Below are 24,843 nucleotides of genomic sequence, written 5' to 3'. Positions count from 1 at the left end.
ACAACATTTTGCCATTTCTGAGAATGCTGAGGTTGGTCCTGTTCATACTGAAGTCACCTTCTTTGGGGGGAGGATCTGGGGGAAGGTTTGCAATCAACTTTGGTAGGAGTAAAAAATACAAGTGATGGTCATGCTATCAGAGGTGAGAGAACGCGCTTCATTTCCCTTTTGTAGCTGACACAGTTTTATGACTTGCATTGAAGGCATATTCTTGTTTGAGGCAATTTTTAAGAATAGCTCTGACCTGAGTAAAAAATTCATACCACATGCCACGTACAGATAGCAGAAAGGAACCACTGAAGGGTGCCGCTGAGGGGAACATCTGGCTAATATAATGGTAGCATTTAATTCTGATTATCAAGCTGTGAGACACGTGATTAATGAGCGGTCTATCCTAAGCACATGCTTCTCTGTTGTCTTTCAGAGGTTTATGTAAATTGGACTTTGCCTTAGTTTTACAGCCTGGTACACCATACAACTATCATTTTGGTGGCTCTACAATATCGTATCTAATTCTTTGATGGACCCAATCCACATATATGAATACCACACTTAGCTTGGCCCTAACACTCTTGTGAAAGCTCCCTAACAAATGGAAAAGCCTGTGTTTACCTGCTTCTGTCATTCTCGACACTTTTCCCACACACTGGTAATAATCTGGTAAATTAATTGTTAGAAATATTGTAATTAACAGGTCATGCTAGCATGGGTCATTATTTTCTGCAGAATGTAGTCTGCTGAGTATTTCTAGGCCTGTGCTCCAGCTACAAATACTACATGCACCACAGCTGCATTGTTTATGAATTAGGAATAGCTGTATTAAGTTGCCTCCCAGACATATAAAAGAATCAGCCATTTGAAAACGCATTCAACCTGGAAAACATTACTGTGCATTGTTACAAGGTGAACGGCTTGGAAAAAATACAGAATAATAGATGGGTCTAGGGTGGAAAGTTAATATTTTAAGTAGGTATTACCAGCTAGGCATTAAACTCAAAATATGTGGATTATAATATTTGACATATAATTTTATTTTTTTATAGTTATATTAAAAGTAAGAGAATTAAGAGTGTTTAAGAGACTTAAGGACTAATCTTCCCACAACATACCATATTGCAGGACAGTCAAAATGGACCAACGGTAACACTTTCTTCTAGGATCACGTCTCAATCAGTGACAAAACAGTGACAAAAGAAGCATGCCTGCAGCCTGCACCATGCTCAGGCAGCTTGGAGTTAAGGCAGAAAGGAAGCATGGCCATGATGCTGCTCCACCTCCACAGTAGTTTGTGGTGAAAGACCAGAACAATAGGGAAACAAGTTCCCCCCTTTTGTTCCCTCCCCTCATTGTGTGCAGCATCCCAGGCACAGCTGCCTTGGATTCTCCTCAGGTTCCTGTGAGGCTGCGTGTGAATAGCTAATTGTGTCCGCAGACCCTTGTCCTACAGTTGACTACAAGATTAGTGGGTCCATAAGTACATGCTGTCTGGCAAAGACAAGTACCAGGAAAGCAGCACAGAGAGATCTTCCTTAACCTTTACTTGTGGTGATGCTGTAACTTTCCGTCTCTGAAGGATTAAGTGATCCAAAGCTGACCAATTTTTGTTGGCATGGCAGTGCACATTAAGAATATGAGGTGGTGCAATTTGGCAAAGAGAAAATTTTACATCATCTAAAAGGCACTAAAATAAACTTTGCCAAAAAAATACTATTTTGTCGGTATAAGCCAAATTCCTTTCTGAGAATGCTTTTCCATATAATATATTAGCAAAGTTATATCAGCAAAATGCTCCTAGAACACGTCACTTTGTCCCTATCCATCTGAAGACAGATGTTGTTCTCCTCTTTGTATTGTAGGGATAATGAACAAAAAAATGCAGGAATGGTGCAAAGAAAGAGCAATGTGCCTGTTGTATAATTTCCCCATACTGAACTTTTTTATTGCAGAGCCTTTTCAGTGCATCTGGGGCAACCCCTTAGCCGCAGTCAGCTTTTTATCATTCCTCAGAGTCCACCTTCAGAGCAACGCAAGAAGAACACGCCTTGCTTAAGGGCCTGATTGCAATTTCACCTGCACTGAGACTTCCAGGAAAGCAGCTGCGTGTATGAATCCACAGAGCCTACAGCATGTTAGCAAAGGGTCAAGCGTAGCATCTGTAACATCAGTTTGTGATTTCATACAACAAAACAAAAATCTTCCCCAGCAATTCAACCTCCCCCAAACCATGTACATGTCCCCTTCCTACCAATAAAGAGCCTACGACCTTCTGGTTTATCACTTCAGAGATGATATTGAAAATCCTCAAAAAGAAAAGCTAATAGGGTGATGGCAGCGAACAGGGACCCAAGGGGCCTGGATTCCCCAGGCTTCATTTGAACTTTGCTCAAGTAACTTAACCTCTATTTCCTCATTCAGTACTTCCCTGCTAATGTTTCCTCAACCAGGTTTTCAGTAGTCACTGAACAAAGAAGCTGTGAAACTTGACCAAATAAGTTAAGACTAATGTTTAACTTAGGAACATGCATTAAGATGGAGGCAATTTTGATTTATACAAGCCATTTCATTTCTTGAAGATATTCTTGGAACGGAAGAGAACTCAAGAGGCAGTAAATTGTCAAACCTAGATAATTATTGTTGATTGCATAGTTTCTTACTAATGCTATCTTATTTTAGAATCAGACATTACTTTCCTTATACATTAGAGAAGGTACAAAAGCCTCTATTTACCACAGTGAGGAGATGCTGCCTCATCAGGTCCTCAGGGAATCGTCCGGTTTTGATTTCAGAGCTGTGTACACTCAAACTAGTCAGGCCTGCCAAAAGAACTCAGCTTTCATTTACTCACATTTCAAAAAGTCAAATTCTCCATTTTTTTTTCACTTAAGTAATGGTAATGGCACCTCTGTTCTCATAGTGACCCTTCTATCTTCTACTTGGAATGACAGCCTGAAAGGACCATGTTCCCTCTGCAGATACACGTGACAGTCTTCCACAATTAAAAACATGTAGCCAGGTAAGCAGGTGCCCTCTTCTATAAAGCTATGTTTCAGCTCTATTTTATCAGTATATTCCAATATATCATCATTACCATTTTACAGCTTGGGAAATGCTGATACAAATGAGAAAAGTGAATTTCTCAGTCTCATACAGTGGTCTGGATTGTTTGGAGAGATAGTTAAGCATCACTGGCTTTACAGCTTTGCAAAACAGAGACACGTCACAGTTCTATGTTATTAAGTTCATCTTACATGGTCAACCACAACAAAGCTTTATTTTTGCCTGATATCAGATACATCAGACAATTACGCACGATGTCTGTGTAAGGAAAAATACTTGAATAAATCTGTCACATACATTTGAAGAAGTAATAAATGAATACAGAAAATATTTGATCTGCTATTTCATGAAAATACCAAGAGAGAAAGCCTTGTGTAAGAGGCTTTTAGAATATATTAAAAATCTCTAGGCTTCAATATCATTTTTCATGAGAAGGAACAGAAAAATATTTTCAAATACATTTTCCAGTTTTAAGCAATTCTTAGAACTGCATTATTTCTTTCCCCTGCTCCTGTACTCTAAGCTAGAAGAACCAGACAAGCACTACAGAGTACCATAGATGCTAACAATCCAATATTATCCACTTTCCTCAACATTCAGTATACACAAACAGCACACAATACATCCGAGCTTTCCCATACGATCTTACTCTTCTTGTTGACACTTAGCTCTGAAGCATACAGAAGATAACAATCCAAGTATAAATTTACATTTTTATTTTTTTTTCCAAAAGAAAAGGTCAAGAAAAAAGAAAATGTTGTCCAACCAACATCTGCCTAGCATGTTTAACAAACCACAGGCTGCATACACACAAGCTAGAAGAAAATTTAAATAAAATCTGGGCAGATCATCTCCAAGAGTCTATAGAGAGTTGTACTACAATCTATTGAGCTTTGCCCCATTTCCATATCAATTATTATATCATTTGGGACATTAAGTAGATAATGCTGTTTACACAACTTTCTAAAATAACTAAAGAAGCCCATGAGGATGCCTAGTTACTTATGAAACATATGCAGACAAGATGCTCTCTGTGCAATGCAGCATCTTGTTTACAGGGAATCCTGTGATCTTTATCACATACTTATTAACTGCTGTTATCTGCTGCATCACTGGAGGATAATATTTGCTTTCCTGAATCTTAATAAGGCTAAATATATTATTGAATTCAACAGATATATACAAGCAGCATGGGAGTCCAGTTCAGGACACAATCTAGAAAGGTTTTGTGCTCAGACAGCAGCTGAGCAAGTCAAATCAAGAACGTTTATTTTCTGATCAGATCAAAGGCAGGAGCAAGATGTGTTGAAAACCTAAACACAGTTGTAATGGTGTAAAATACTGAATGTCATCTCCCATCTGGATGAGGTGAGAATCCCAAAGAACCAACCTGTTTGCATTAAGATCACGTTACAACACATGTTCATCACACTTTGTGAGCATATATTTGCTGTATATACAGATACACAAGGCACTAATTTCATGTCAGAGCAGTGAGAGTTGAGAGTAACTACACTAAAATTAAGTTATAATGTAATTGAGAGCAGAATAAGGTCTAATGTCTGTATAAACGTGCACAATCCGTGTACATGATGGATAGACAGATGAATCAATGAGTGAATGGAGCAAATAGATTTGGGTGTTTTGATGCTTAATACTTTCCAAATGTTTCAAGAAACTTATATAAAAGCTACTTTCACAAGGACTGTGTGGTTATATATACATATGTAGCTTTAAATATACTACCTTCTTTTATTAGTAACGCGTCTGTAAATCTGTGACTATTCAGGCAAGGAAAAAAATAATGAAAAATAGACTGATGGACGAAACGTCATCTCTCTACCAACTAATCTCTCTGAACTAGTGTCATCTAAATATTATTTTTTCGTTCTGGACACTGTTAGAGTAGACTCAAACCATGACACCTGAAAGGGAATCCTAAATAATTTTACTGAAAATGCAAAATTTAAATCCTAACGTTTTTCTTCATTTTCAGAATCTCTGAAAGATTTGCCTCCTCCCTGACAACTGGCTGCAGTGTCACTAGATGGAGCTGCAGCATTTGCAGGAGCTCAGGACCTCCTCAAGCTTAAGAGAATAGAAAATAAACTTTTAGTTTTAAGCAAAAAGGATTGAACTATTTGAAATTTTAAAAAAAATATTCTGAAGTCTAACATTTAAATTTCAATACGATTAAACTAAATATATATATATGTGTGTGTATGTGTGTGTGAGAATTTCATTGTGAGTTCAGACTGTAGCACCTAGCTTTCTAGCTGTCCTTCAAGACAATTTAACATACCCCTTTATCAGCCAGCCCTATGAGCTGGCTAGAAAGCTGAAAGAGAAAATGTTCTTGCAGGCTTTTAGACCTGGTGAGTTCAAAGGCAGAGCCACTGCAGCGCCTCAGTTCCTACAGTACCTTTTCCTTCTGATCAAAAGGAACTAAGTAAAACTTGCAACTCTTAAAAGAACTATCAAATAATGGGGGGAGGGAAGTAAAAATAAATGAACCCATAATGCCCTCTGAACAGTACCGGGGAAAGTTTGACTCCATTTTAGATAGCTGCACTCCCACTGGGAAAATGAGAGCTGATCACATTTTCATCTGACTACTATCAAATATTTTAAAGCACCATTAATTTATTACCATAAAGGCATAAATATTTCCCGAACACTATGAATACAGACATTATTTCATTTTGAGCTTTGCCCCCTTGATGATAACGCAGAAGGTGAAGGAAGACACGATGACTAAACTTGGATTGCAGTCACCTGTCATCTCTTCATCTATGCTTTAAGTAACAAAAATATTGGGGAAGTAGCTCCTGAAAAACACAGTAAGCCTAGCTAACATAGGCCCACAGTTCCCTGAGTTCTGTTCATAATTTTTTCAAGTTGCTGGGATAGCCTGGATTTGGAACCTAGCTTCTCCCCCCACTGCATGCAAGCTGCAGACCAGAGTTTGAAAGCAGTCTCCCCCTGCATCAAGACTTTTTTCCTCCAAAAGGCTTCTGTGGAGGCGGCCAGCTTTCAAAAGTGCTTAGGAAACAGCATGAGGGAACTGGGCAGTCCAGCAGCAGTGAAAAGCAAGGAAGACTATGCCAAAATCTTTGAAAGAATACTCTCAGGAGGTGAAAACTTTGAAGGGGGTCTCCCCAATTCCCATTCAGTTTCTTCCAGAAATTGTGGAAGGAAAAGAAGAAAGAGAGAAAGAAAGAAAGAGGCAAGAAGAAAGAGAAAAAAGATGCAATCTCCAAAGATGAGACGTGGATTTGGTTGTTTCTGTCCCTTCACCTCATCTCCAGAACGGCAGCTTAATGTGTGCTGAGTTAGCAGCAGGGGACTTCCATGGGGTCAGTAATAATATACAGTGCTTTTATAGTGCTTGCCATGTTCAGAACATTTTATAAATACCAGGCCAGATTAATCCAAGCTTTAAATCTGCATAAACCTTGGCAGAGGGGTCTGGTGCCCGTGAGATTATGAAGTCTGCCATGCAACTAAATTGTGATGATCAAAAGAGGAGGCTCAAAGAAGGCACAGCAAGAAAGAAAAGTGTGTTATTGGGGAATCATGAAGAGAAAAAAGAAATCTGGGAAGAAGCAAACAAATGGGTGGGCAAGGACAGCAGAGCTCAGTTGCATAACAGATGGCTGCATTCTTAGGGCTGATGTTGGCAAACTCTGGGAACGGAAGGGCATAAGTTTCTTTTTATCTCCTCTGGAGAACAAAGGATCACGACGATTTTTTAAGGTAAAACGTTATTTCAGAGAGAGTGACAGGAAAACGAAGGGGGTTTGGTTTATGCACTTACGTTTCTTTTTTATCTTGAGGAGATAGCAGTGAGGCTACTTGGTTACAAGTAAACAAACAACGGTGTAAATTATACAGACTTTACAAGCAGTAGCAAACCCTACTGAATTGTTCCTTGATTAATATGTTCATCTGACTGGTCCACATAGCAACTGTAAGAAGCTTCATTTTTACTGTATCTTCAGAATGTATTTTAAATATTATATTTTAAATATATTTAAAATTATGATTTGCCTGCTGTGAGGTAGCTTAATGATAACTGACCTAATTTGCCATATAAATCTCTTGTATAGGGAAGTAATTCATTTCCCTTTGGGAAGACGATGCGCTCTCAAACAGCCTTCATCTGCTGCTGCCTCCCCAGACCCTTCAATGCCTAAGTTAAGAGGCAGATAATGAAGCCAGTGCAAGTGAGACCCTTTTATCTGATCTCAGCATGTTCTCCCTATTTCTCCCACCCTGTAAGCATGCCATTGACACTAACAATAAAGAAGATGAGGGAGCAGTAAACACAGTAAAAACCCAAACAAGTAGAATGCCGAGACAAAGAACAATTATACAGCTAACCACTGCCAGAGGAAGCACATGGAAGAGCTCAGCAGATTGCTTGTACGTCAGTCCAGAGGTTCAATCTTTCTGCTAGATGTATTTATAGCTGCTATTCTGCATCGCATTCACATCACCACCACACGGCTTAATAGACCTTCTCTCTGCCTCACACACTGCAATTATATTTGGAACAAAACCTTGTCTGGATTTACTAGCTATGGAAGAGCCTCCAAATTGGAAACAAAGCACTTGAGAAACCATCTCTCACCTCTGTGTTGCTACATCTGAAAATCAATTCAGAACACTGTAAGGGATCGGCTGCAGCAGCACAGGCTCCAGGGATGCCCTTAACTTCCTAATATTGTTGGTCTTTCCTTAGACACAGATGGGATTTATTCACGGAACGCTGCAGCCTGAATGTACACCCTTCTCCACATTTTGTCTTCATAGTCTGGCATAATTCTTAATTTCAGAAAAGCACATGTAGCCTTAGAGAGCTAAAAATCTCAGCCTAAGATCAAGTTTTCAGACGTGCAATGCTTGCTGTCCTTGCAGTACAGCTGAACAGCACCCTACAGTAAATTTTCAGCTACACGCTGAGGAAGTTAAGTGTTAGAAGACACATCTCTGCAGAACCACAGAAAACACGTTTTACTTGCATAATCTATTAGCAACAGTTACAGGCATTTATGTTTCCTTGCACAGTTGTACTTACAAATCTGAATTTTCTCTCCAGATTTTGTTGTTGTTGTTACAAACGCCAGACTTCAAGCGCTGTCTTTCCTAACCATGTGGTTATAAAATTTCTCTTCCTTTTGTCCACTGCTATTTAAGCCCTTCCTACCTGATATAGATGACCTTCAGCCATCTGCCCTGGCTGCTGTGATTCAAGGTTGCCACATATCTGATGGGCTTTGTCTCACTGCTCTGGAAATAGCAGGGGCAAGCCCTGGGGTTGGGACTTCCACCAGCCTGATTATCCACTTTGGTACCAGCAGATCTTACACACATGCACAACCATCAGTAGGAGCACTGAACTACCTTCAGTTCCCTCCTGACTAGTTCAGACCTCTAAGGTCCGGTTAAGGCAACATCCTCTCCTAATTTCCTTAGCAAGCTTAATGCATTGTCAGGCCCTACAGTTCACTTCCATAGAGGAGAAATGGTGGTGATCAAACTGCTACCTAAGCCTTTTTTTTTTTTTAATTTAGAAGAAAAGGATTAAAAGAAAGTCTTATAACAATGAAAAAGGCTATATGCTAGTCTGTTGTTAGGGTGTTGGTTTTTTTTCCATTAAGATCGCTAGATCTGAGGAAGGACCTAATTTTTTTAGCCTCCTTCCTCAACACATCACCCTGAATCAGCCTGTCCCTCCTGACAACTTCTGGCAACAGTCTTTTTTCTTTTTTAATCCTGAGAAACCAGCCAGCGTTTGCTTCATCTCCAAGCCCCTTGCTCTTGCAAAAAAAAAAAATAAAAATCCACAATTCAGGTCCCTCAAATCTACTTATTTATTCTTCCTCCTGTCTTCCTAGTGCATGACTGTGACTGAGGCCAGATATCATGAGGAATTGTGTGTCTTTCTTGTTTACTTACCAGAAGCAGCAAACATTAGAACAACGTGTAGACACACGGGGTTCTGATAACCCAGCCATGTATTACTTCACCTGCCACCTCCAGGTCATTTGCAGCAGCCACACAATTCGTTCTGGTCAGTGTTGTTACAACAGTATGTTGCACTACCTGGAGCATCACACTCCAAGCCTGCTATAAAGGAAAATACTGAATTAGATCCTTCTCTTTTACTCTGGTGTCCCTCTGCCTGCTTTAACTTTGAACTGAATGCATATATTTCTACCTTCTATTTACCATTTATTAAAATGAATCTTTTAGGAATTTGTATGTAGTTCAGAGCTAATTTTAGCTTGATCAGAAAGTGCTCTGGGGATGCTTGCATGGAAGGTGCTATAGAAGTGTACTACATTGCATCGTACCCAAATCAAATTCAACACAGTTAAAAATCAACAATTGTAGCAAAGAACACTGCAGGGACAGGATAGCACAGAGTCTGTGCTGGAAGAAAATGGGTAAATAATTGTGGTCTCTGTGTTTTTACAGTGTAAGACAAGGGCCTTCATGTGCAACTCAAATCTGATACTTTGAGATAGGAGCTGATCACAAAGGGATTTATAAGCAGTGGATAACTGAGCTCCAGCCATACAGATAAGCACTATTAGACCTAGACTACAGAACGCTCAATAGCTGTGGGTAGGAGAGTATTCTCTTTTCTCCCTGCCCTGTTGGTAATAATGCAAGGGACATGATGAGGGCAACACGCTAGGTGAATCAATACTCAGAACCACTGAGAAAAATCTTATTTTCCATAGAATGAAGAAGTAATGGCATTCTGAGGTCAGAGTTAGGCAGTCAGGTGTACATGGATAATTGCAAGCATTGCAGTTCCTATATGCAGTCTTCACAAACACATCGATTCACTACAGAATGCCTCCAAAAGAAAAGGAATTCTTAAGATTTTTCAACATTCTCCCATGGGAGCAGGGTGGTTTTTTCTTTCCTTTTTTTTTTCCTTCAATCTATTGTTCCACTGTTACCTCCTTATTTTTATTTTCAACAATTTTCATTGAATCACAGAATTCCTTTCTGACATAGCTCACCTTTTAGAGATACTTTCTAATTGATCTAACCCATCTATTCTACCTAAGAACTCCTTTGCCTGTTTTCTTTTAAAAAGAAAAAAACAAATCAAAAAACCTAGGATGCATGTAAAATGTAGCATCATTAACAATTCTTTAATATATACAAGCAAATCTGGCAACTTTAAACCACGTTACCTCTTTGAAACATGCCACAGACTGTCTTTTCCACTTTCTACTTAGTGAATCTTCATAGGGTTTTTAATACTCTTTCTACTTTTGCCATGATCAAAGGAATTGCTCTCCGTTTGCTTGTTCCTCTGATAAGTGATAAAAGATGTCAGTGAGACTAATGAGAACTGCCTCCAGCTTCCTTCATAAAGCCCTGTAGAAAAGAAATCACAATGCATCGTCAGACCTGCTAGTCTTTTAGGAAATAAAGTGTGGAAAAATACTAGGCACAAAGACAACAGGGGGATGGGAGTCGGGGAGGAGGGGAAAAAAACCTTTTACAGAAGAAACAAAACAGGATGATGATGAGTAAGTAGAAATATTACTCCCACAAATAACCTGTATTGGGGTAAATCCTGAAACAACTGTATCCTTAAACCGCATGTGAAAACGTGGAGCTTCAGTGCTTTGTGAAATACTATTTGCTTGCTCCCACCCGTCCCCCATGTCACATATGCTGAAAAGATAATGGGTGTTAAAATCAGAATCCAAACCCAGATTAGGCCTTTACCCTTCAGTGCTGAATGACAGTTTACATTACTTTTTTCAGGATCTGCCAGAACAAAACTCTTCAGCTTCAAAGTGAATTTTGCTTGCTAGAGCAAAGACCCTCAATTCTAGTGAGACCTGAGGACGGTTAGCACATCCTCAGGCCCTAAAACCACGGATATGTTTCCATTTCCTCACACTGAAAGCAACTGGAATAAACCCAATGTATCAAGTGCAGCACGTGTGTGTCAAAAAACAGTCCCTAACAAGCGGCAGGATTTTAATTCACGCCATGAAGAGCTGTTCAACCTGGGTGAATTTCTCTGCCAGTTGCTGTTTCTAGTTTGCTTCTGCAGATTTGCAGACCAGTATTTCATCAGTGGGGGCTGCTCATATGTGTTTCCTCCAACCCAGATAATGGTCAAGTGCAAATAGTTCAGTATCTTGCTGAGGTAGAACAGGCAGTCTCAGTTTGTTAAGTTAAGCAGCAAAACCAAACAACTGTGCAAATCAAAAAGTATGCTCATTCCTTGCATAGCCTCCTCCCAACAGTATCACGCACACATCCTTTGCCACCTCCTCCATGACAGGCCTCTAAAGAACATGCTCTTCTTTTTCAGGCTGATGTGGACATACCAAAAGGCAGTAGAACTGTGATTTTTCACATGGATAACCCGTGCTATCACATATGCTTAGTCAATTGCGTATTAAACCCTGTTGAGCTAGACCTGTGGGTTGAGTTTTATTTGGGTTCTCTGAAGGCTCAGAACAGCACAGCCTGATAAAGAATTACAACCTTTAAGTCAGCAAGCAGAAAACTCTGACTTATTTTTGCTTTGTTTTACATCGATACTTCAGTTATTTTCCTAAAGAGAAGATGACTGTCTCAGGCTGGTACCTATTAAAATATGTTAATTTGTGAGCAACTATAGCCATCTTCTGTCTGCGTATGTAGTTTTCCAAGGATAAGCATTTATTAAAGCAATCACAGAATGTAAAAAAACTGCAGAAATGTGTATCAGTAGTTAGAATAAATACAAATTACTGTAGGTGTTCTCAAGGGGAAAATGTAAAGTTACCCAAATATATTTGGCATTTAAAACTAATTATTTTAATCAGTAAAGAAATGCTTATTAAAGCATCTTGCAATGGTTGTTTCTGGCTATCATGTCATTCGAGGTTTTAAAACTGCTAGGTCTTATCTTACACCTCATTTTTAACCAGAGGTGATAGAGGAAAAGCAGGCAACCTGCTTTTTTTAGTGCTCTGAGTGCCAGATATGACAAAATGGATATATTTTATTCCAAAGAAAAATTTTTATATTTGTCTTTTAGGAAAATAACTGAAGGGTACACAGTAAAGACAAACAGCTCCAGATTTTCTCTGTTGACTTTAGTCACTGAATGAAATTAATAAATGGAAACTATAGAACTATTTTCTCTGCACCATTAACGAAGAGTGATTCACTGGTCCAATGTGAAAACTGACAGCAAACCACATTTTTTGATTTTTTTCCTTTAAACATTGAATGATTAAATACATCAGAATAAATTGGACTTAATATAGGTTTAAAACTTAATTTTAAATGGTTTTACTCAAGAAAGATTTTTTTTAAGCCTAAATTAAAAATCCAATTTATTTTTAAGTCATTGATTTTTATCCATCCTGCTGTTCCTCTTCATTAAGGGAAGAATGACTCTGATGCCTCAACAGAACAGAAACTCTGATCTTTCTCCTGGGGCTCCGTTTCCTCCTTTATACTAATATTAAATATGAAGGACCTACAGAATCTTAAATAAGAAAAAGAGATGTGTTTCTAGGCTGGATAGGGGAGGGATTAAGCCAGGGATGTAGCTTAGGGGAGGGTGGAGATGCATAAACAGAGACACCCCAGGGCAGCTTCTGTTGCCATTACCTTCACTGGGCTGAACCAAATAAGCACCAGTTAACACCAGCCTTGAATTTGGTCCGTACCTCAAAGTCACACTCACACATGATCTTAAGGCTGTGTTCCTCTTGTAAAATAGTACAATTTTTGGTGACTTAAATATAGCTACAAGGTTAATCACAAAAAAAAAACAAAAACAAAAACAAACACAAGTTGCTTTTGGTTTTGATTCTATACAGATTACTGTTATCTTCTGAGAAAGAGTCAGAATGCACTAGTGACCATCAGAATGAACTGACGTTTGAATTAAATTCACTCATGATCACATTCAGTGGAAGAATCATTTGTTGGAAGATGCACAGTTCTGTGCTCACTATTTCAAGGTCACAAATGCTATCCTTGCAGCTTTCCTTCACGCAGAATACCTACAATGAAACCAGTGCTTCTTATATTCAAAACAACGAATCTTGTGTTTTCCCATGTGAACTGCCCATTTCATGCATTTCCTAATGAAACGGTAGGGTTTCCAGAGCAGCAGGCCACATTTTTGACCCATTTTTACAAATCTCGAAGTTAAAGATTGGTGAGGACATTTAGCATCTGCCAAAAGAGCTTGAAACTCACAACATAATTTCAGCAACACAAGCTGATTCAACCAACCAGTCGTGCTCCAGAACAAAATTTCTCAGATTCCAAAGGTGACTGCCTGTACATGAGTTAGTGATGACTTTGAGGTCTGTAGCCTCCAGAGACTGAAACTGAAAGGTCTAAACTGCTGAAAACAAAAACAAAAAAAAAGTTCTTAATCCATCTTTAAGATAGTGGAAAAAAAAAATACAGATTCCCTTTTAGGGCCACCTCAGGAAGATACAATTTTTCACTTGATATTTAGCTCTATTTCATTTGTCAAAACTTTCCAGGGCATATCAAGAGAGCCTTGACATTGTTTGATGAAAATGTATGTATAATTTCCGTACCTACACAGCAAAACTGACTGTCAGAGATGCATCGGAGAGGAAAGAAACCACAAACTGAGAAAGGAAGTTGCAACAGGAATAGTGTTCTTCAGAGAATGAAGAGAGGAGGCTACTGAAATGCAGTGCTACCTCAGCACTCAGACAGCTAAGTGCTTTCGGATGCCCACATTTGTGTTTGCCCCCCAACTTACACCTCCCTCCTCCACATTTCAACAGCTCCGTTAGATACAGGCTGCAATATTCAGAAATACACGTGTTTTTTTTTTTTTTTAAAAAAAGCTTCATTTCTGAAAAAAGAAAAAACAGAACCTTCAATATCTGTTAGCTGAGATCACTGCTTTATTCTGTGCTGGCTAAACTGCAGCCTGCATTTTGGTATTCCAGTTCCCATCTATCAGAGCTCTTTCCCAAGTGAGCAGTTTCCCTGTGCAACTACCAAGAGAGCAGCAGTCTCCTGGCTACCTCGTCTATCCACCTTCCACTGGGTGGAAGCATATGAGAAACTGAAATAGACTTTTTTTTTAAAAGAAGCTTATGCAAAAATAGATGAAAGAAGAAATGAAAGAAAGAGAGGATAAAGACAAGAGAAAAGAAAAGTAGTCAAACAAATCTAGAGCAGTTTAAAATCATGAGGGAAGAGAGGAGGGATTTAGAAGAATAAAAAATGCTGACATAGGATTGAAATTTATCAAATGAAGTGCAAAGGGAAAAAAAGAAAAATAGGACGGCAGTTATAGAAATATCCAAAATAAACAAGTTGGGAAAAATAAGAAAATAAAGGAGGAGAATATCTTAAGATCCAGTCATCTCAGTTATTCTAGAATGCCAGATGGAAGCCTGGAATGGCTTTCTCAAAGTCGCACCATGAACAAAAGAGGTTATGTTGACCTTTGCTCATTTTCAGCAAGAAAATTATTCTTTTCATTTTACTTTTCTTCAAAAACAAATTTAACTGGAAATTTCCTACTCCCCACAAGCTGCAAGGATTTTCTACTTGAAAATGAAATTAAAAGTGTACTGCGGGTCTATGTCCAAATATTTTAGACACTTTAAGAACACCACTGAATTTCCTTTGTCAAAAGAAAACAAAATTTCACAGGTTTATTCAGAAATTGTTCAAAGTTTATAGGGAGAGAAAGCTGTTTCTGTTATCTTCACATGGGCAATCTAAAAGCAGCTGAATGGCCACATTTCAAGTCTGGCAGAAATTAGGTCCTACATGCCTGTACTATCTGCCTAGCATATTTTTGTTATCCTTCATTCAGGTAACAGCTCCTTCCTTCAGTAATTTCCATTCTAAAAAGCTATTCCAGAAACTACATTAAACAAAAACACGTTGAGGAATTGCTGCAGTGACATCTATTAGTGTTTTTCCAGGGGAATCAGTTGGTTTGAATTTTGCTGTATTACTTCCGGGAAACATCTAGGCCAAAGCACCTCTTTATGCTTGACCATTTATTCTGGTGCTTCTTTCACTTAATAGGCTTTTCAGTTTGCATAAAATACTAGGGATTTAAGTGTGTTGTTTTCAGGATATAGATGCAAGGAGTTCATGGAAATAGAAATACTAGTGAGGACTTGTAGCAAGAATGCCATAGAAATGATCATTCTTGTGATAAGTTCTATTTCAGGGCTGTTAGCCAGGCCTCTTGTAATAAACTTAGGCTTTCATAAACAGGAAACCTCAGGAAAATTCATCTGAATGAACTGACGTTGTGAGTTACTGTTCCCAAGTGCCTTGACACAGACACACACTTAGGGGTTTAACATGCCACTGTGCAGTACAGTTTGGGGATATCCAGAATATGGCTGAGAGATACCACAACTTCTGAAGTCACCATTTTTTAACAACATAATTCAAATGGGATGACTTGCACTGTTCTTAGCATTTTCAACACTTCAGTTTCACTCATTTTTAAATATTTATATGAAGACTTGTCCTTGAGAGACCTAAAGTAATGAAGTAAAGTGATAGTTTTTCTTAGTGCTGCATGGCATTGAGGAGTAAGGCTCAATTATTGCAAAATCAAGAATTCAAGATCTGAAAGGTAGAATCCTTATCCCTTCTCTCCCCAAAATGAAGACCAGAGAAAATATTATCTGGTTTACAGCTGCATTGTAGACACAGGGATATACATCACAACTGCCACCATGGACACAGCATATTTCAGGACAATATCAGTTGTATCTGTTTGTGGATCCACTGAACTTCTATAAGGTCTCCTTTTCTGTTCAGCCTCTACAACTTGCCAATTTTGAATACTATTTTAGAAACCTGAATGCTAGAACTGCACGCTACCATCCTGTACAACCCCCACAGCCTTCTTTCATTTCCCCACTGGACTACTTACATCACACATTCAGTTGCTTCTCCCCTGTGCTATCCAAACCCCTTCCACAGTGCTTGTGTTCACAATACCACTCTTAATCATCAGGCACAGATCCCCGTAACTTGACTGAAAACTTTGCATTTGTTTATATCACAGACTATTCCATTCTGGTGCCAATCCTACTTTGCAGTCCAAGTCACCTGGAAGGACAGGTTTGCTCTCGGTTGGCATTCAACCATCAGCAGTGTCATAGCAGTGATGCTACAGTGAGAAATGCTGATTAATGCCAGGCTTCAGATGGATATACAACATTCCTGGAAATACCGGTTTTTGATGAAAAACACTTTTTAAGAGCTATTGTAAGACGAATCAATTCAGTTATTACTTAATGTTTTCTATACCAATGAAATATAATGTTCTTATGTAATAGTCACAAGATTTACAGAAGCCTCAATATAGTCTTTACTTGGTTAATTAACCAAACTTCATTTGCTCAAAGACTAAAGTTAGGCTTGTTTGAAAAGACTGGTTTTCCACATTGATTGGCACTGATGTTACTCTTACCATTACTATTACTTTGTTAAAGAAATATTTGGCTATCAATTTTAGCAGCTTGACTCAATCACTAGAAACGTAAGAATTAGTTACATCACTAATTTTTCAGCTCATGTGGGAGCCTGGTCACTTCTTAAGAGTTAAGAATCTTGGTAAAAATGAGAATATTTTATAACCACCAGAACCTCTCACCAACTTATAAATCACAGTGTCTTGACAGAGGCTGGTCACTAGTGGTGTCCCCCAGGGCTCGGTACTGGGGCCAGTCCTCTTTAATATCTTTATCGATGATCTGGATGAGGGCGTCCAGTGCACCCTCAGTAAGTTTGCAGACGACACCAAGCTAAGTGCGTGTGTCGATCTGCTCGAGGGCAGGAAGGCTCTGCAGGAGGATCTGGATAGGCTGGAGCGATGGGCTGAGGTCAACTGTATGAAGTTCAACAAGGCCAAGTGCCGGGTCCTGCACCTGGGGCACAACAACCCCAAGCAGAGCTACAGGCTGGGAGATGAGTGGCTGGAAAGCTGCCTGGCAGAGAAGGACCTGGGAGTATTGGTTGATAGCTGGCTGAATATGAGCCAGCAGTGTGCTCAGGTGGCCAAGAAGGCCAACAGCATCCTGGCCTGTATAAGCAGCAGTGTGGCCAGCAGGTCTAGGGAGGTGATTGTCCCCCTGTACTCGGCTCTGGTGAGGCCACACCTTGAGTACTGTGTTCAGTTTTGGGCCCCTCGCTACAGGAAGGACATGGACGTGCTCGAGCGAGTCCAGAGAAGGGCGACCAAGCTGGTGAGGGGTCTGGAGAACAAGTCTTACGAGGAGCGGATGAAGGAGCTGGGCTTGTTCAGCCTGGAGAAGAGGAGGCTCAGGGGCGACCTTATCGCTCTCTACAGTTACCTTAAAGGAGGCTGTAGAGAGGTGGGGGTTGGTCTGTTCTCCCACGTGCCTGGTGACAGGACGAGGGGGAATGGGCTAAAGTTGCGACAGGGGAGTTTTAGGTTGGATGTTAGGAAGAACTTCTTTACCGAAAGGGTTATTAAGCATTGGAACGGGCTGCCCAGGGAGGTGGTGGAGTCACCATCCCTGGAGGTCTTTAAAAGACGTTTAGATGTAGAGCTTAGCGATATGGTTTAGTGGAATACTTAGTGTTAGGTCGGAGGTTGGACTCGATGATCTTGAGGTCTCTTCCAACCTAGAAATCTGTGATACTGTGACAGAGTCCAACTGAATCCAAAAGAAAGCCCAGAAGGAATTCTTTTATTTTTACAGTCTATTACCAGCCATCTAAGCAGCCCCCATTTCTATCCTCAGTTTGCTGAGAAAGTATGGTGAATCAAACCATGCACTACATGAAGTAATTACACAATAACATTATTGAAGTAATTACACAAAGTATTATTAAATTAAAAACTTACTTGCCTTTACTAAGTCTTATCTTTATGTGAAAAAGCACCCATCCTGGACCAGATTCAATCTTTACATAAATAGGCATATTTACATTCCCTTCACTAGATTACATTTAAATAGACATTTTCATTCACTTCACTGGACTTCTATGCAAGTATAAGCAGGTGCAGGAGGCAGCCTACAGTATTATTTTTTTTCTTCAAATATTTAAATTCCAGCCTTTAACATCTTCAAAATCATAATCATTACAGAATAAAAAGATTTTGGACTGTGCTGCAGAAACTAAAGTTATGAAGCGTGGAGGCCTCAAAGATATTTAGGTTAACATTTCATTTTCTTCTGGGGTGAGCAGCTACAACCACCTACCTCTCACAGAATGCACATGGACAGAGTTAGCTAAAATGGGGTACTATCACCTCAAGTCCAGGAGATTGTAATCTGCTACTTTTTTTGGGTACATGGACATTTAAGATTCAGTATCTTTTTCTTATCCATAGCACTTATAATTTCATATGAAAAAAATCCTTCCCTAAAACTTTTTAAAAGCTGTTCTTAACGGAAGTGCCACTTGGTTGTGCTTGGTGCTGTTCAGCTCCACAGCAAAATTTTTACTGATTCCAACAGTGGGGACAGTTCTCAGCAAGCTTTTTGTAGGGAAGTTTTTTCTTCCAGTTAGTAAAACATTGTCACCTGTGAGAACCGGAGTTTTCTTCTCACTCTCCATCATCCTTATAGTAAGGCACGGGAATTTTAGCCTTCAGAACACAAACTTACTGTGCAGAAACTCTAGAGAAGAGAAAGACATGAAGAACAGCAAGGCAAAAGTCTGGTGTACTAAAATTGCTTCTTGTCCATCTACACCTTAGACACCAATTCCACAAGAAAAATGAATTCCCTGTATCAGGCAAAGGAAGGTGCTCTCTGAGCAATTTGGAGCAAGAAGGCCATTATAGCTTTAAGCTCATTATATAAAACATTTTTAAAATTTATAAATAAACATAATACGCTCTGAGAAGACAGCAAATTATTAAATATTGGGAACAGATGGGTAAATGTCAGACCATAGCTACTTGTATTTCCTGCATTTTACAGCTGGTTTGCAAGTATGAAGCATGCAAAGCGTTAAGCCACTCAGGTCAAATGATCACAGTGGACCAAATTCTGGGCCCTTTATTCATGCTATTTATTCTGCATTTAATTCAAGTGGTGTTTTACATGAAAGCTACACCTTCTTGTTCAACATGCTTTCACTTAGGGCTGATTAAGACCTCTTTAAGATAGTCCTGGAACTAAATGAAGCTTCCCGCCTCCTCCAAAGCCTTTGTCTTCTCCTGCATGTCAAGGAGAGAAGGACTGCCATAGCATTCCTAGCACAACCAAAAATCCCTGATCTTCCCTTACAGAAACTGATGGTTACAGCACGTCCCTTCCTCTTTCCCTTCAATCTTAGTCTCTTCAACATTTTCAGCCTCAGAAAATATGAAAGGCATCTTTATTTCTTCGGATTTAAAAAAAAAAAAAAAAAAACTATTTTGTTCTAGGAGTATTTTCTCCTTGTTTACGCTGTTGCAAACAGAAAACAGACCCTGCTTAAAAAAAAAAAAACAACACACCCCACACATCACTCCCCAAGAGCAAACTGCTGGTGTCATTACTTTTAAAACAAGAAAAACGAGTTGCTAGATGCAGCCAAACACTATGAGAGTGCTCTTTTTAACCTGAAACTCTGCCTGTGGGCCATATCATCCTAAAAACCCTTTGATACAAGATAGGAACTAATGCTAGGGGCGGATCCAGAACTACATGCAGGTACCTGCTGATTTGCCAACTCGTGGGTTTTAAAAGTCTCCTAACCTGCTCCTGGCACCTCTCGTCAGTCACTGACAGGAAGATCTGCCTCTGTGAAGGGCGATTTGCACAGCGGGGGACGTGCAAAGCAGCTGCTGCAGGTACTGTAAAGAAAATATAAGCAGCAAATGATATAAAAAATGAGATGGAAAAAAGGAACTGGAGAAGGAGGGAAGGAATTTGCTCTTATGAAAAATGGGGCATGGAGCAAAGGGGCAGAAGAAGATGAAGATATGAAAATGTCATAAAAATCTCAGAGCACAATGGGTATATCTGGTAAAAGATATTAAATGCCATATAGCAAAAGAATACTATGTTCATTGCACACAGAAGGCCATGATGGGCATCCTACTTGGTGTTCAGGCCAGGGACTCCTGTGCTCTCAGTACAGGGCAGAGCTCGAGCCAGAGCACACCCTACTTTAAGTTCTTTTGGACTACAGCTTATCACCTGGTGCTTCTGGCACGATGGCAGCATCCTGTGCTCTGCAGCCTTGTCATCTCACAGTGCTCTGGAGGACATTTCTATGGCAAGTTGAGGTACCATTTGCATATCTGCTCTATTCCCCTCTAAGGCAGGGCTGAATCATCTAAAGGTACAAGAGGTACAAAGATCCAGCCTTAGCATTTACAGTTTGAAAATCCAAAATTCTGGCCCAGGACAGAATGCATTCTTCAGGCACGCCAAACTACAGGCATATGCAAAAGAGATTTTTTTCAGTTTTAACTAGAAAGTTAAATAAAGAACAAATTGCAAAGAACTAGAGGAGAAATTAGTTCATACAAAATTGGCATTTTAAGTATAAATAAGAAACCCTACATATTTTCTTTAACCTGTCTATTCCCAATTGTCTCCAGCAGCATGCACTAATATTTTAAACTTAAGAACATATAATTTCACACAAATGCAATTGTGTTTCAGATCTTTAAACAATCCTCCTAAACCATTACAAGCCCCAAATCAGCTGGAAAAGATACTTCATAGCAATACAGAACTAATATTGTCCAACTTGTTAAAATTAACCATGACTATAATTAAGAGCATACACAGCAGTGGCCATGGGAAAAAACAGACCTTTAAAAAGTATTTTTGGAAGTAACATTACATATTAATCCCTACTAATAATGGAATAATGCTTCAAGTTTGTAGGTAATACTACAGATCTTTTAAACCATGAAAAATGAACCCCAGAAGCTAAGTGAAAAAGTTAATAAGCTACAGGTGAAGCTGAATATTTTTCTAGGTGGTGGAAAGAGAACTTCACTGATATAACATTATCATCATCAATATTTTTTATCAAATTCTGGGTAGAACTACATCTGTGAGTCTTAGGACCCCTGTAATGTTTTATCTTTGAGCTCAGGGCCATAATTCTTGCTGTCACACAAGACAATATTTCCTTTTAGTATGGGAAATGATTGTATCTTGGCTGACAGCTTTGACCACAAGTACAATGACAAAGCACGCACTTGTGTGCTGCAAGAATGCAAACAGAAGTAGAATATTCACCTGTTTGCACATACTTTGCAGTAAATAAGTGACTGTAGAATACGCAGAAATTGTGATAAGGGCCATGCTGAATGACTGGATAATCTGTTAGTAAGGGAAAGGGTGCTGGAGCTGAAATAGTTCATTAAAGTTAGGTTGATGGCTAAACTCTATGAAGTGCCTTAAACTTAAGCATTCAAAACTGACTAAAAAGGAAGCAAGAAATAAACCAGAGATGGGATACAATCTGTCACTGTTTTTTTGTGATGACAAATAACAATAGTGATAGGAAAACTGGCACTCTAGGAGAGAGAAAAAGGGACCATGAAGTCAGCACCTCCTCCTTCCCCCACCAAAGTGCGGGGTTATTCTAAAGCAAGAATTTCAGTGCTGCCAGATGCATGTTTTCATTAGGACCAAGAGAGCACGGCTGCACACATTTCAAACCCACTCAGACTTGTGGGTTTAAAAATGTGCCCCTGTAAGCAAGCCTTCTGCATTCCATAGAGAAGCAGGACTCTCACATTTCCAGCACCACTAGAGGCTGGAACTGACCTGGTAAATCTATTTATTGTCATAGCTATATACCAGAAGGTACGTGGCAATTCCCTGAGCCAGCATTGTTTGGCACCTCACAGAAGTGTGAAACAACAGCTCAGGAACAAAATATGCTAAGTTATCAGGAAAAAAAAAAAAAAAAAAAAGCTGATACTGAAAGTCTCCACAAGAAGAACCTTGTCTTTGTAAAACGGAGAGAGAGAATATCTGAAACACATTCCTTCACTGATCAGTTTTTTACCTAGGTCCCAAATGGATATATATGTAGGGGGTACAACAAAGTGATGTGGCTTGTACCATAAAACTAGAATAATATTTGCTACAGAACAGCACTCACAGACTTCCTTTGCTGGGGAAAACGCTTTCTGTAGAAGCAGATCTTCTCACACAGGAATTCAGTAAAATGGAGAAAAAAAGATGTTGACCTCTTTTCAAGCCAGATCCTCAGCTGCTGCACATTGACATAGAGCCACTGATTGAATTGTTTGCAGCTCTTTCTTTGAGTGAACAAAAGAAACATTTGATGAGATTCAGGTGAGCCACTAGAACAGCACTTGCTAGCCCACAAGGTCAATTAATATTTTAATTTTTAAAAAGCAGGGTGTTTTTTTTCCGAACTGAGAGAAGGAAAGGTCAGTACAAGCCTGTTAAATTGTTGTTAAACCTTTAGAATCAGACTCCAAATACAAATAGTATTATTATTCCTCCATTTCTTAACTCAACAATTATGAGATATTAGAAAACGTCTGCGCTTAGCAAAATTACAGAAATCCTATTTATCATCTTCATGTTTCACATAAAGTTTATTGTTGGACAGAAACGTTGTGTTGACTTTTAAGCTCTGGAAAACTGCCTTCTGAGACAGCAATTTTCACCCAAATGTCTATGTGACTTGGAGAAGATTTCCCAGATAATACGAAGCCATTTTTCTTCTATTTTGATAATTATATTAATTCCCCTGTTCATCTATTTTAGAAAGGTAGAAGTAAGTAATCATAGTTTACAGTTTCAGCATGAATGATGATTTAGCCCAAATGTCTTTTTCCATAGTTTGTCAGCATAGATTATGAAATGCAGAGCCCATTATTCTCCAGCTAAGCTCAAGAATTTCAGTTTTATACTCTACTATACTCTACTACTTGGTTATGAATTAATATTACTGCACTAGCAAGACCAAGGCACATTTCTATAACACTCCTTTTTTTTTTTTTTTTTTTTAACTGGCATATCAACTTAAGTTGCTTTTAAGAAAGCAATATCTTCTTAAAAGATATTTTGCCTTAGGGTTTTACTACTGGTAGGCATCTTGCTGGATGGTGACGTTATGGAGATCGTTGTGTCACATTTCGTGCCATCACTAAATTTATGTCTGCTTCCTGTCTTCTTCCAGGCACTTGTATTTAGATTATGTGTGAAATCCTGGCCCTCAATGGCAAAATTCCAATCAACTTCAACAGGATCTGGATTTCTCCCTGTGACCACTGGAATCAATTCCCCTGATTTCATTCCAGGCTACAAAGTGCTTGTAATGCAGTAGTTGTCTGCTAATTAACAAATGTATGACAAAGTTGAATGTCTCTGGAACAAGGCTCCTATAGCCTTCGTCCTTAATGCCACTCTTAATGTTTTGGCTAAATGGTACAGTATTTTAACCACTGCTACTTCCAGCTCACCTAACTCAAGTACTTCCCATGGATAGCTCATGAGATTATTCATGCTTTAAAGTTAAAATTAATTTTAAGTGATGAAATGACAGGTCCACACTTTCTATATAGCTTTTTCATTAGATGGTATTTGATAGCTTTCTGCTGAATCAATCTAGAATACTGTTGCCACAAATCTAGAATACTGTTGCCACAAATAACTTCTACTATAAATGAATAGAAATCAATAAAATAACAAGAGGAGAAACCTTCGTGTGATAATTTATCATTCAACTGCTACAAGATGTTAAAAAAAAAAAAAGTCAAATAGGCCTGAACAGCCACTTGAAAAATAGATCAGCGTGGAGGCAGACACAAGGCACAGGGAAGCAGAATAAACACAGGAAACTACTCAGAGAGGGAAGACCCCCTACCAAGTTTCAATAACCATGTGCAAGTCCAACTCAAGATTACAAATGGTGTCACAGACTGTGGAGGGCCCAGTTCCTTTGTGTACAAAAATCCATGGCCATGGAGATCCACATTTCTTTCACAGGCCTTTTGAGAAATGTGGCTCTGAGGCATCTCATTTGAACCAAGCAGACAGGAAGCATAAGTTCTTTCTGCTGCCACACTGCATGGAAGAGAGAGAGATCATCATTTACGACTTCTGCCCTCATCTTTCTGTACTTATAAAGCTCACATTTAAAATCACATAGATTACAATGGGTAATCTTCCTTTGTGTTAGTCTTTATAGATTAAAAGTTCTTTCAAGGAGGTGCTGTTTATTTTTAATGGTCTGCCCAGAGCCCATAACACCAGGGCTCTAAGAACTTCAAGGCTTCTGCTCCTGCTAACCAAATAGATGTACAGCAGCTGAATGGTGTGAGTGTGATTTTAGCCAGAAATCTGAGAGTGCCTGCTGAAAAAGTAGAAACATGTCTGATTTCTTTTGCCAGGTCAAAACATGAGGACATACACAGTAAAAAGAGAACATTTTTGAAGAATGCTCTTGTGCAGAGCTGAATTGTCCAAAGCATCAGTAAAGCTACTGCAGTGACTTCATTCAAAACGCAGTACTATAGAGAAATCATAATGGGATTGATTTCTCTGTCCCAAATCTCTGTCCACGCAGGGATCTCCCAAGTGTTTGCATGATTCTTTCTTATTCCAAAAGCACACGTTCACCAGGGCACAGGCTGCACTGAACACACTGCTGTCCAAACTAGAAGCTAGACATGTAGGTCTGCTTTCAAAAAACCTCCCATCTGTTTTGAGGCTTTTAAAGTCTTCGCTTTTTGAAAGAGAAATGTACTCTGAAAGCAGAGAAAGAGACTGAAACACAACAGGTACCCTC

The 24,843-nt window shown here is 39.1% G+C and overlaps 1 protein-coding gene across 5 annotated transcripts in view; it reads right to left on the bottom strand.

Moving 5' to 3' along the window:
- Positions 1–24,843, bottom strand: part of LOC310879880 (uncharacterized protein) — a 59,007-nt gene that overhangs the window by 7,292 nt on the left and 26,872 nt on the right. Inside the window, exons 3-10 of one of the 5 annotated variants that reach the window (XM_083794858.1) lie at positions 22,180–24,802; positions 20,247–20,385; positions 19,762–19,900; positions 18,639–18,734; positions 10,275–10,461; positions 9,019–9,189; positions 2,728–2,813; positions 23–2,153 (exon numbers count right to left, since the gene is read on the bottom strand). In XM_083794858.1, coding sequence (XP_083650984.1) covers positions 24,549–24,802 — 254 coding nt within the window. In that variant the 3' untranslated portion in view covers positions 23–2,153; positions 2,728–2,813; positions 9,019–9,189; ... (3 more) ...; positions 20,247–20,385; positions 22,180–24,548. Of the gene's footprint in view, positions 1–22; positions 2,154–2,727; positions 2,814–9,018; positions 9,190–10,274; positions 10,462–17,191; positions 18,735–19,761; positions 19,901–20,246; positions 20,386–22,179; positions 24,803–24,843 lie in introns of those variants that run through there. The other 4 variants (XM_083794860.1, XM_083794859.1, XM_083794861.1 and 1 more) reach the window with 4 other exon arrangements.

This window comes from Anser anser (assembly GCF_964211835.1).
Source record: "Anser anser genome assembly, chromosome: 11".
NCBI classification, from domain to species: Eukaryota; Metazoa; Chordata; class Aves; order Anseriformes; family Anatidae; genus Anser; species Anser anser.
This window is presented reverse-complemented; position numbering and strand designations above follow the sequence as displayed.